At 46.9% G+C, this 13,633-nt stretch overlaps 1 protein-coding gene across 1 annotated transcript in view; it reads right to left on the bottom strand.

Annotated features, from left to right (window-relative positions):
* EFNB2 (ephrin B2) overlaps positions 1-12,501 on the bottom strand; it is a 46,102-nt gene extending 33,601 nt beyond the window's left edge. The window contains exon 1 of the mRNA XM_072849900.1: positions 11,346-12,501. Coding sequence (XP_072706001.1) covers positions 11,346-11,473 — 128 coding nt within the window. The 5' untranslated portion in view covers positions 11,474-12,501. The remainder of the gene's footprint in view (positions 1-11,345) is intronic.
* Positions 12,502-13,633: the final 1,132 nt, after the last annotated feature.

Genomic DNA, 13,633 nt, shown 5'->3' with positions numbered 1-13,633 from the left:
TCTTACACAAGTCACTAAAGTCTTTGCTTTTAGAAAGCTAACAGAGAGCAGCTGGCATTTGCCAAAGAACTACTTTTCAAAAAGGGCACTGTAAATCACAAGAAAGAAACAATAAAACCAGATTGTTCTATTGCTGTGCTCTTCTCCACTGTTCCTATTACAGAAACAAATCTTATGTCAGCCACAACACAAGGATACCAACAAAGTTTGCAGTCTTCCTTCTCTTAACTACAATTTGTTCGCACCTGTACAGTCTTGTTCCAAGACCTGCTCCAAGCAAAGTCTATAAAAGAGGGCGGGGACTGTCTTGTTACTTGATGAGACATTAATAATCGGTGATTATATCTCAAATTCAAAGAAGAAACTTCAGCTGCTTTGCAGTTGTTAGAAAATACATCATTGCATACCATTTGCCTGCATAAGTAAACATGGAAGTAGAACAAGTTGTTAACTCACAACTTTCAGGAAAAGTTATGCCAAATCAATACAGCGCTGTATGACAAACCAAACCTACTTTGGCAAATCATTGTTATACAAAGATTTTCAGAATCCAGTTACAACCCTCTATCACTCCTATACCGCATCCTTTTTCTCTTTATAGTAAAAAGACAGTTTTCAGATGGGAGAAAATGACCTTGAGCAAAAACCCAGTTGGGAGATCTAAAATCAGTCTGCACTTGCATCTCACATTAAACCCAAGATTCAGCCACTCGCAAGCATGGAGATCCTACGTTCTTACATTAAATACAAACTTTTCCAAAGTTTGACTGACTTTCAGAAGCAGAATAAAACCAGGCAGCCACTGCCACCTCCAAGGCAGTAATATCTAACCTACCAAGAACCAGCTTTTGGCCCGCTGCAGGTCCGAGCCTCTCAAATTAAGCTAAACTGACAGTGATGGAGTTTAAAAACTCCTGTAAAGGGCCAGAAATGCATTCATCACTAGATCGGACATCCCTGCCCAGGGTAGGAGAGTCCATCAGAGGGGTTCAGCACATGGCCGGGGACAGCGGGAGCTCCAGCCACTCCATTTTAACCCACTGTCCTGCGCCTGCAAGACCACGGGCATTTTGTGCAGCCTCTACCACAGGGAGGCTCAGCCTGCGCACTCATTGCAAACTGGGCTATCTCTCAGGGAGGAAACCGGGGCTCTTGGGAACAGCTGGGTCACTCTCAGCGATCAGCCATCAGTGGAAATGTGCTACTGGCATTACACGTAACTGCAAGCAAAAGCACAGAAAACTTGGTACCAGCAGAGCTACCGGTGCAGCCAGACCTCCAGGAGCAAAGCTGATGGGACCCGCTCAAGCTGTCCCGGCCAGCACAAGGGATCACCACTGGTACGGCTACGCTGACTACTGGCAAGCTACACGAAAATTAAGACTCGTTCCAAGCGCAGACAAGGCCATAGCTTCTGACATAATTTTCTGATATAAAAAAACCCAAACATGTAATGAAGCTTCAGAGAGATCTGTATTTGTCCAACCCCAAAAAACCTTTTTGCTCTGGCCTTGGTTCAAGACAGCTCATGCTTAAATTCATCCCGCTTCAGCAAAAATATTCAGCATTCAGCACATACTTAACATGAGCTTTTCTGAATAAGGATGGTTTCCTGAGTCAGGCCCTAGGAGCACAGTGCAGTCTTGCTTGCCTTGCTGTCACACACCGATCCACAGAATGGAAAAGACTACAATAAGCAATAAATTTATGAAGATTGGGCTTTTGTTTTTCTTCAAAAAGTGCCTGAAAACTGCCTGATAAAAAGTAGAAGGAACAACGATTACCACTAAAAATCGTCTCTCTTAAAATATTTATCACACAGGCTAGTAATCTTGCCTGCCAACGTGACCTTCCCTGTTCAGCTAATCTATATAGCTTGGAAATACCTTGGAAAAAGAAACCCCCAAACAACCTAAAGGTCAAGTGTTGTGCACTGATTAAGCTAGACTGCTTCTGAACTAAACTGAAATTAATTAAACATGAAGAAAGCAACTGAAGTGTGGACAATGAATGCTATGGGATTGCAAGTCCTCAAAAGGAGTCAAGATGTTCCCAACTCCAAATTTATACTTTTATCCAGTCAGGTATAGAAACCAACTGCTGCTCAGGCAGTAGGTAAGCAGATGGCAAGCACCAGCAAAGATGAAAATGCAAAACGATGCACCACTCGAAGAGTCAGAAGCACAGTTATGTGTGCTTTCACCAGTGCTCGCTGCATAGGTTCCTTAAACAAACTGCTTCAAACTTGCAGAACATCAAAAGCCAGATGGGCCTTCCTGAATGAATCCACAGGCAAAGAGCCAGGATTCCCGTTTGCTGCAGAAATAGGCCTGGACTTGATTTGAGTCTTCTCAGCTCTGACAGGCTGGAGCCTGGCAGAACTCCCAATCCAAAATAAAATAGCGTTCAATTGCGAGTGGGCTTTAACTAATAATAATAACAACAAAATTTAAATCCCTCATATTAGCTTTAACATGCACTTCCCTTTACAGTGCTGTTTCTACCTTTTACTACTTGTTACTACCTTTCCCACCGCTGTCCTTTGGTTTGGGTACCTAAGTAAATGCACTATTCAAACAAAAGCTAACAAAACAGTGAGAAGTAATTTGCAGCATCACAGATTTTTCAGCCTAACATATCATTCTACCATCTAACCTATCCTCCTGTGTAAGACAAGCCATGTAATTTCTCATCTTCTGTTGACACGTGTAAAGCTTGATTATTCTTTCAAGTGTACACAGCTCTGAATCCTGCTAAATAAAGTTCTGTAAATCCTATTTTAGCCATTAACCACAAGACATTTAAAAATAACACTGTAGTTAGAAAAACCCATCTTATAGTTATGTATATGCCATACATCAGGAATGATTCACCTAGCAACATAATCCTCTACCAGCCTTTATCTTTTTTGGCTTGGAACTTATGTTTAAGACCAGAAGAAAGCATAGACTATTACATCAAAGTTTAAATCAGCTGCATTATAATTACCATGCTGATACCGCAATAAACACTGGGTGTTGGCTGGCCAGGATTGCCAAAAAAGATAGAGGTCCTGCCCTTATTAGCTGTCTTTGACAAAGTATATAATCACATCAAAGGAAAGTTCTCTGCATCACAGTTAACAGGAAAAAAAAAAGAATCTAGATGTTTTCTTTCCTCGAGTAAAATGATAGATTTTGTTCATTATAAGAAAATTAAAATGTCGCCTATAATGAAAAAACAATTATAATGTAAAGCCCTTGCAGGCTAATGTAATACTCACTGAAATCACTGTAGGTATTTTCATGGAGTCGAACAGGAGCTAGACAGAAGCCTTGAACGTGTTTATCTACTTGAAACTAGAAATATAAAATACTAAATGACATTTTCAAATACGGAATTTAAAATTATCTATTGCAATTCTGCATTGAGGTCTGCTTGAAGACTTTTGAAGACCAGGCTAAGATTAAACATGAATTTAAAAGCACAAAAAAAACCCCCAAAACAAAAAAACAAAAAATTACAAATATTTCAAAATTACACTGAAGACACTTCAATTTAGGGAACTCGTGTGTGTATGCTTTCTGGTTTCAGTTTTGAAGATGTATCTGTCCTTCAGGGCGCAGGAGCAACAGCAAAACTGTTTCTGGTTCTGCCATTTTGTTTCCATACTTGGCGTTCAGAAACATACTGAGTGCAATGTGCTTCTTTTCTCAAAGCCTCTCCACTCTTTTGTGTTTGGGTTGGTTCCCCCCCCCCCCAATTAGGGAACAGAAATGCAACTTGCAAAACCTCTGTGCTTTCAGTACATCTTCGAGTTAATGTATGTCAGCGAAAACTATTTCAGGAGAGCGGAACCTGCAGAGGACTCCGAATGGGAAGGGGGAGACCTGGCGTGCCCTGCCCAGGATGCGCTCCACGAAGAATTACCCACTCCTTTCCGTGCCCTGCCAAACCCACCGAGCCTTATCTGGTCCGTTTCTGAAATGTGACATGACAGGCAGGTTCGAAAGCTAAATGTTGGATAATGGTGGGCAAACAAAGGACATCGGTTTTTGCATTATTTCTTTAATTACTTTAACCCTTGTTCGAACAGAAAGCATAAGGCCAGAGTAATTCAGCTTCTCTCTTTGTCATTTGCCTGCCATAAATATGCACCAGTCTGCATTTGAAAAGCTGAAGGAGGCCGCAAGCTTGCTGGACATTTATCATGCTCTGTTCCCTGTTAACAAGCAAATACTTTAGTTGAATGGCCCATTAGCAATCATTGTCAAATGCAGAATGCAAGGTGCTTGGATGTGACCGGCCTGTAAATTAGATGAGGGTGCCCCTGCGCTTTGGAGAATTTCAGCAAATGAATTGGATCTTTTGATACAGATTTGTGAAGGTTAAGCTGCAAGAGAGGAAACGTATCTGAGCTCTTCAGGCCCCGTATATTCTGCCAATCTGTTCAGCTCCCTATATGCACTTGTTTATTTTTCATTTGTTAAATCACATCAGCACCAGCAGCTTGACAGTTTTGGGTCTGGAGTTCCCTTTTCAGTCAGAATTGTGAAGCTTTCCAGCTTACTATGGGGTAGGATAAGAATGATAAATTCAAGCATGTAATTAACATCTTTATAAAAAACCCAGAAAATGAAAAAAAACCTTAAAAAGTGTCCGAGCCACTGCCAAACAAACAGCATGAATTCCATTTTGCCGAGCTCATCCCAGGCTCATTCCCACTAAAGAAAGACACAACTGTTATTGTAGGCTTCAGTGTTTTTTACCCTTATGTCTAGACTCTGCCTAACAAATGCAGAGTGCTTTCTTTCCCCCCTTAGCAGACAAATGAGCAGGCACTAAAGTAAATATTTCTCGTTTGAATCCATAGCCCTGATTTGCAATGTAATGCTGACTTTAAGTTGTGGGTGTTTACGGTTGTCAGTTGGGTAGAAAAGCAAGTCTTAACTATTTAGAAGGCTTTTTAAGAGAAAAAGCAAGAAGACAAAAATCCAAGTAGCTGCACTAGGAGAGAGATTTTACTACCTTTACAGCTGCAGATCGCTTAAAATAAATGACAAAACAATGGCTAAATTGTCTGCCGGCTGAACTCAAGGGGCTGACAGCAAACTCATCCCAAGGATTTTTAAGCTGGGGGGGGGAATAGGCAGATGCTTATCTCATTCATGTCTAGATTTCAGCCTGCCTGTTGGATATAAGTACCACCTAGAGCCTAAGCCAGATCAATTTGGTTATCTGCAGCTTTATTGGTAAATAGGAATGGATGTTGGTTTGTTTGTGGGGGTTTTTTTCTTTTATATTTTTGCAGGATGGGAAACACAAGAGATGCTGAAGTATCACCTGGCCAAGGCACAGACAATGCAGTGTGTTTATATTTGCCTCTCCCATGGAGTGCGAGATGGAGACCACAGCCTGAAACACAGCCGAAATCAAAAGGTCTCTGTTTTCTTTCCAGATAACCCCAGTCCTACCTATCCCCTCTGCTCTCTGTTCCTTGCCAGCATGCTCCTGCCCGAAGCCCAAATAGATCAAGGCAACAAACCCCAAGTGCAGCTAATTCTTCAGAAAGGCTGCTGCTAGGGCAGGAGTTAAAAAGGAAAATCTTCCACACCTAACAATTGCAGCCATCTCAAGTTTTAATCGGTCCCCGTCTCGGCAGAAAGCAGTAAATGAAATCTATCTTTACCATATTATACGCCACCAATGAGCAAGAACTGAGCAGCTTTTCTTTACTGCTTTAACCATCCCAAGCCACAAGTAGGCCTTTCATACTTTCTAATCCCGGCCCCCAAGTTTTGTGCGGTTCTCACATAATACCTTACAGCCCGGAGCAAGGCCCTTAGTTTCTAACACCCCTTTCAGAGACGTGTCATTTCTAACATCAAGCTAATCTATATGTTGCCATGGCATCACCCTTTATCTGCCTTTACATCTTATGAACTGCATGGATTTACCACATTATTTTTATCTGAAAGACAGAAAATGGTCGTTTTATTGCCATACAATCAGATTACTGCTGCTAGTTTCTCTATGCCTTTTTACCATACTTCAATCAAAAGGGATCAGTTTCTTTATACTCTGCCCTTGATTTACATTACATCTGTAAAGACCTAGTCTGGGTTGTAATCCCCTTATTAACTATGACCAGGGTTGATTTGCCTAAAAATAAAAGCAAATTGTGCCAGACCTTTTCACTTTGTTTTTGATTCGGAACTACAAAATGGATTACTAAAGAAATCTTCAGAGTTCACACGGCTGGTATAGTACTGAATTTAAAATGAGAATTAAACAAGTTAAACATGGGAGCTGTGTCAACGGTTTACATTTTCCATCATGGGAGAAAGGCTGAACTGCATTTGTCTTTGTGTTCTCTGGCTTTAAAGAGACAATGAAGCCACAGGAGTTTTTCCAAGCTCTTCTAACACTGTCCATTTGCCATCCTCCCTTCCTCTGCTTTTCATGCAACTCCCCCCCAAACTCTTCTCCCTTGCCTCTCCCTCCCCACCCCCCCAAAAAAACCCCTCCCCTCACTCAAGACAACAGTGTTCTGGTTAAAAGTCTATATTCTGTGGCACTGCATGTTTTAATCAAAATATTTCAAGCAGTTTAACATTCCTATTTAAGTTTCCACAACGCCTCACAAAGAATGAGCTCATAAGCAAATCCATGTAGATGTATGATAAATGGCCAGAAAAACAGGTTTTTTTATGTCAGCAGCCAAGGCGGGCAGACATTAGGCACACATGAATAACATTTTAATCACTATTTTTTCCTCAGAAGAACACTTTCTTCTCATTTCCAACAAGCAATTTCAAGTACTGCAGGTTGCACGACACAGGAAGACCAGATCCTCCAAAAAAAAGCCCCAAAAGCAACCCTGGCTGTGGCTGCTTGCGCAGGGCTGAGAGGCCTGCCTTTGCCAGCCTGTCATGGCAGTCACCTCAGGTCCTCCGCTGACTTCCCAGTACAGGAGCCTTGGCCAAATTTGCGACCAGCCTGAGCGTCACACCTAAAGCAATGTGATCCCCTTACAATAAAACAGGGAAGGGGGAAAAAAAAAGAAAAGAAAAAGGGAGGGAGGCATTCTTGTGTGTGGGAAGAGGGAGAACTTAAGTGATGTGAGCTTGACTTTTAGTCACTGCCTTTCTAAAGGCAATTACTTCATTAAACGAAGTGAAATAACGTAGCACAGCTTACAGATAACATGCTTTAAGATAATTACTATAAATAATATAGCAATTATACACCATGTATAAAAGGCTGGGGAAAATAACCAGCTCAAGAATTCGGCCTTCAGTTTGTTCTGAATTCATTTTGCTAATTCACTTGTGCTTCGGAGACCTGGCTACGAACGCCAGAGATATCAAATGGACTGGAAGCCACCACTCACTCCTTGTATTAGCATGCCAAGTGTCAACAGCTATGTTTTGGGTACAATTTAGGAGCATGTGTTTAAATCATTTTAACCTTCCGCTCCTGTTTCTTCAGCTTGAAGCTGTAATTGCTGAGGTTAGAAAGTGCGGTCCCATGACACAGGGCTCCCAAACAAATTCTTGTCCAGCTGAGAGGCTCCCAAACATGTTGTGAGATATCGTTTTAGCAAGCTCTTTGTGCTCCGGCTGGCTTGCCTGTCCTGTGAAACAACGGCTGTCCATTACCTACAGTTTATCATCCTGACAAAATGTGAGGAATGTGGATGTGAAAGCACTAACAATTCCACCCCTGGTGCTTTCTCCTTTTTTTCCTCTCTATATTAAAACCGACAAGATTAACCCAAATGGAAACTGCAGAGCATAGTTCAAGGGGCTATTCAATTGGTAGTGAATGTGCATTTGTTTACCTACAAAAATAAGAATTTCAGATACAATGAGAAGCAGACTAGTCTATATGCTACTGAATAGACCATTTAAGAGGGTCATCAATTGTAGTTTATTTTATCAGTTTCTGACACGTTAGCATTCAGAGACGGGCTGTGAAATATTCCATATATAACTGGGTATCAGAGGGAGAGAAAACCAGCTATATAATCTAACTCAATCAGTGTCAAACACACCACTTGTGAGGATAACCTTCCACATGTCACTAAGGGAACCGCTTTGCTCACCAGCCTACAGCATGCAGGGAAAAGCAACATTTGGACATAAGCAATGTTTTTTGGAATGGGATTTCTCTACCGTTCGACTAAAAGGCGCCCCACTAACACTACGCGCTACCCTGTGTGTCCAAGGCGGTGCTGAGCCCTTGTGAGGTGAAACTGAGGTAATCCGTGCTATCTATACACATTGTTTGCCTTGGCAGAAACAAGACGGGCAGAAAGTCTCCCATTAAAAAGTGTCAACAGGAGTTAAGTCTACAGAGTAATTTTTCCTTTGTGTTTTCAAGATCATGAGATCTAAGGTTCTTCAGATGAGAAGTCTATGAAGTCTACCAAAACCATCTGCAACAATGACGTTTAACCTCCCAAGCAATAAAGCCGCAGGTATAATTCTTTTCTGTACGTCACTTAAAACACACCTCTTGTGATTTGGTCGAAGCAATGAAAGCAGATCTCTCAAAAGGGAGAAAGGGGGGAAGAGGGGAGGGAGCTCTGTCTTCAGACAGCTACTGCATGCTCTCCATCCCAGCCACCTGCTAGAAATTACAACCTTTAAACTTCAGTGCAAAACCAATTCAGTTTATACATTCACCTTAACCTAAAATTTATTATTTCATACTTTATATTAACCTGACTAACAACTTCTCCCAGCATTTAATTGCCTACCTGTTCAGCAGACTTATGTGTTGAGGCTTTCAATAGAGTTAAATGCATAGCTTCCCTGAATAAATTAACTGGCACCAAAGATAGTTATTATTTCAAACCTAAAAAGGAGCTTTATTATTGTACTACGCCAAGATCCATTCAGCAGCTTGCTTCTCGAGCTGACATTCAGCTTGAATCCAGAGTTGAGGACAACCTCGTCTAAGGAGAAATTATTCCGTATCCTTCAGGCAAACAGTTGTGACAAGAATTAGTAAGAAATCCTGCTCAGAGAAGCGGAGCTGTCTCACCAGCAGCAATATCGGTAATGCATTTGTAAGCTTCCTCAAACTACAGGCCTCCAAGTGGCCTATAAATCACTAGCCCCAGCAATTGAAAAGACTAATTTTAATAGTGTACTTCTTCACTGTGGTGATTAAGCCTCAATGAATCACTCAAGAAAACTCAATTACATCAACAGCACAACCTATTTTTAAGCGTGCATTTAAGTTGAAAAAGTAATTAGATATTATCATTAGATCTACCATTAACAACATTCAAACCTTTTTTTTTTGTAGTCAAACAGTTTAGAATTAGCCAAATGGAAACACAACTTGTATTTGATAAAGGAAGCATATCCCCGGGCACTGTAAGATGGGTTGAATTCAGCTGCTCGGATACTTTCATTTCACTGATGGCTAATAAAAGCTATCAAGGTAAGTTAAAAAAGCGAAAGCAGGTTGGAGCTGGCAGAGGGGAGGCCAGAGCAGCGGGCTCTTCTGCATTGGAAGAGTGACCTCTGTAGGCATAAACCCATCAAGGGCTGGGGATGCAAAAGCCTTCCCCTTCCTCCAAGGCTGAGCCGAGCCTGTTTTCCACCAGCACAGCAGGCCCACTAACGCAATGCAACCCCGGCTCGCAGCCTTTGACTTCGGAGAATTCGAACAGCGTTATAAAGCCCGCTTTGTAACCGGCCAGGTCGCCTTCTTCTCAGATGGTACGTCGTACCTTTCTTAAGCCAAAGAAAAGCTTTAGCTATGTAGCATCATAAAAGTACAGAGCCAGAGGCTGGAGCTAAACTTTGTTTTATTTTTAACTGGCTTCCCACCTGGTGCATATATAAAATGATCATTTGTCACGCAACACTAGGAATAAAAACACCGAACTGAGCAGTCCACAGCATTTCTGTCAGTTTCCTTTTTTTTTTTTTAAAGAAAGATCAGAAAACGTTTCTGTAAAGAAATCTTACGAAGATACAGCAAATATGTCCGTTACTGAAAAATACTGGCAGAAATCTGCAGCAAGTTTTTCCTTCAATGGGAACAAGGGTAGATAACGATGACTGCAATGTAAGACTACTTGATAAACTTGATGCTACTCCTAATTCAAACTTTGAAATCTTCACCAAACTCCTGGAGACCTGCCACCTACACAGAATTAATCCCTGATCGAGGAAATACTCCATTCTTCTTGTCTCATCACCACCTAACATTTCCTCTAAAAAGTCCCCCGGGAAAACAAGATGTGTACTTACTGGACTTAATGGGAAATCCTAAATTCCATTAACACAATGCATACGGTTTGCTTTTAAATGTAGATAACTGAATATGCAGCAAAGAGTTAAAAAAATTATTTTAACCCATTTCTGGTGTAAAACTTCCTAAACTCACTACAGACTATTTCTTCCTACCGTGACTTTTGTTTTCTAAGATAGTGGTTTTAATCCCAAAAGTTCAAAGGATTTCACCACTGAACAAAGCCAACTTGTTTTGCATGTCAAAAACGAAAGGGCACAAAAAGAGAAGTAGAAATAGTTTTTCATCACTGACTTAGATTTCTCTTTAGAAAGACGGCCCACTTCCCAAGAAGTTCCTCTTCCCAATAGCGGTAATTTTGTACGTTGAAGTAAAGGACTTCTATTTTAAGAGTGTGCTTCGATAGTCAAGTCCCGGGAACGCATGTACTTTTTTTGCCTGGGTTTGTTAATGAAGAATGACACTAAATGGCTGTGTGATGGGTAATGCTTAGTTCATTACTCACTGACATGTGCCTCGATACCATCAACTCCACAACCAAATTTAGCCCTGTTATAAGCAGCTGTAACTTCGCTGGAGTCAATGGGATGAGTTTGCATCTGCAGACGGAGAAGTTGAAGAGTATCACCCCTTCCTGGCAGGGCAGGGCAGCGCAGCGCAGCGCGGCCCGGCGGCCTCCGCCGCTGCTCCCACCCCGGGGAGGCGGCGGCTCCGCGGAAGCGGAGCCCGGACCCCGCCCGCAGGTCTCAGCCTGCTGCCGCCGCCCCGCTCCCGGCCCCGCTCCGCCGCCCGGTCCCATCCCGTCCCGCCGCGGGACCCCCTCCCTCCCGGCACCCTCCCGCCGGGGGCAAGCGGCGGCGCGGCAGCTCCGCCGTGGCACGAACCACCCGCCCCGGGGAGGGCCGGATCCTGCTGCCAGCCCAGGCTGAAGTCCCCGGCAGCCGCCGCTGGCAGCGTCCCCCGCCCCGTCCCCGTGGCTCCCGGCGGCCGCGGCCAGGCTGCGGCTGCGGCAGCGTCCCCCCGCGCACCGCCGCGGAGGGCAGCGCCGGCCCCCGGGGGAGGCGGCGGGCGGGAGCGGGACGGAAACTTACTTGGGGTTGGAGGAATTCCAATATATGGGGTCTAAAACGATGGACCTCGCCAGTGCAGTTCTGCATAAAACCATCACGACTCCCCAACAGTACTTCCAGGCGGAGGCGTCTCGCCTCCGCGCTGCCATGGTCGCAGGCGGCACCGAGTCCCTCCCCGGAGCCTCGCCAACTCTGCCGTGCGGCTTCCCCGCACCTGAGCAGCAACAGCAGGGCGGGTGCCCGGTATCCCAACAGCCGGGACGATTGATAGGGAAGAAGGAATTTAAAAAATTAAAAATCACGCGCGAAGGGTCGGCGATGCACTTGGCGAGAGCTGCAAGCAGATCTACTGAGTCATGTATGCCACTCGCATGTAGGAAATTCTCCTGCGAGGTAAGATCCAAGCTACCTCCGAAGTAACAACAGCAGTAACAAAAAAATGCAAACGCCTCAGTCCTTCCTCTTACTGGGGGTCTCCCGGCTGCCTTGGAAGATGCCACTCAAGCTGCCAACTCCCATTTGGATCCAGTGCGCCATACAGGTTCACAGTGTCTAAGGCTCGCGTGAGAAGGAGTAAAAAAAAAAAAGGTAAAATAAAATAAATGGTGGTGGGAGAAATAAAGGGGTTGGGGGAAAGGGACACAGCCTCGGCAGGAGGCTCCTCCTGTGTGTCTCTCACTGCTCCCCGCAGTTTGCAATCCGCACAGGCACCAGCCCGGGCTGTTTCGGGGAGCTCGGAAGCAACCGCGAGTCAATAAATCCACTCCGAGAGTCAGCTCCCCCGGTCCCGGGGAGGCGCATCCGCAGGGCTTCGGCTTCCCCGGGGTGCACTGCTGTCCTTGTCGCCGGCAAAGACCCCGGAGCGGAGCAGGGAAAGAAGAGGAGGGCGAAAAAAATAATTAAAAAACCAAAATAATAACAAAAAACCAGAAGAGGAGGGTGGGGGTCGCAGCGTCAAACGTCCCTCTCTCTCCCCTTGCGAGATCCGCAGTGCGCGCCGCGGCGGCGGCAGGAGGAGGAGGAGGAGGAGAGCCGGGCGTGGGACTTGCGCCGCCGCGCAGCCCCGCGCGGAGGAGAAGGGAGGAGAAGCGGCGCCAGCCGCGGCCGTTCCCTCCGCGGCGCCTTCGCCCCGCGATGCCGCCGCTGCCGCCGCGGCGAGTCCTGGCGCAGGAGCGCGGCCGGCGGCAGCGCGCCGCCGTAGCCATATAAGCGCGGCCCCGCCGCCCCGCCGCCGCCGCTCATAGGGCCGCCGCCGGGCCGCCGCGCTGGTTGGGCGCCGCGCGTGTCACTTACCGCCGCCACGGCGGGCGGGGCCGCGCCGCGCCGCGCCGCGCCGAGCCCGGGCGAGCAGGGCCGGCAGGTAACACCCCCGGCCCCGCCGGCGGAGGGAAGGGCCCGCTCGCTCTTAGTCACGCCGGGGGTGGGCGGGAGGCGCGGCTGGCCCACGCGGGGCGAAATCGGGAGGGGGGGAATAAAACGAAATAAAATCAACGCAAAAAACCGTCCTTGCTGAAATTGAGCGTTTTTCAAGTACGCTGCTGCTTAAAGGGCGGGGAGCAGCGGCAGGGCCGGGGGGCGCGGGGCTCCCCCGCACCCTCCCCGCTGCTGCGGAGCGCAGCGCCGCCGGGAGAGCAGGGCTGCCGGCGCTCCGCGGCAGCGGCCACCTCCGCGCCGCTGCGCGGGGAAGGGCCGGGGCCGGGTCTCCGCTGGTGCGGAGCGCCCCGCGCAACTTTCTGCGGGTGCCCCCCGGGAGAGGGGGGCAGGGTCCTCTCCCGCGCCCGATCCCGGGCTGGCCCTTCCCACGGGGTCTCTGAGTTTTCAAAGTTTATTTGGTTACGCGACCATCAGCCCCGGGCCGTCCCGAAATGCAGAGGAGGTGGGCACAAGGAGCCCCTTCAGAGGGCTGCGCAGCGGCGGGCAGAGAGGGGCGCTGGAGCCGGGCGCGGGTTCCCTCGCCTGTGCCTGACGATCGCTCAGCGCCTCTCCCTTCCCTTCCGCACTTTTTTTTTGGGGGGGGGGCGGATTTTCGGACCCAGCTCTTTTTGAGACCCCGCGTACCTCGCCGGCACCTGGCCCTTTTTATTTCATTTTATTAATGTCTGGCCAGAGGGAGCGAACTGCGGACAGCGCTGGAGGTGCTTCCCCGGCCGCTCCGGAGGGTCCCCGGGGGGTGCGGAGGTCGCCGGGGGGGTCGCCGCGGCCCCCACGGGTGCGTCCGCCGCCGCGCTCCGGGCCCGGCGCGCCGCGGCTCCCGCGGCACTTCCACGGGGCCACAGCTCCCACTAGCGGCCAGCGGCAGCCCTCCGCGG

This window comes from Ciconia boyciana, chromosome 1 (genome assembly GCF_034638445.1).
Source record: "Ciconia boyciana chromosome 1, ASM3463844v1, whole genome shotgun sequence".
NCBI classification, from domain to species: Eukaryota; Metazoa; Chordata; class Aves; order Ciconiiformes; family Ciconiidae; genus Ciconia; species Ciconia boyciana.
This window is presented reverse-complemented; position numbering and strand designations above follow the sequence as displayed.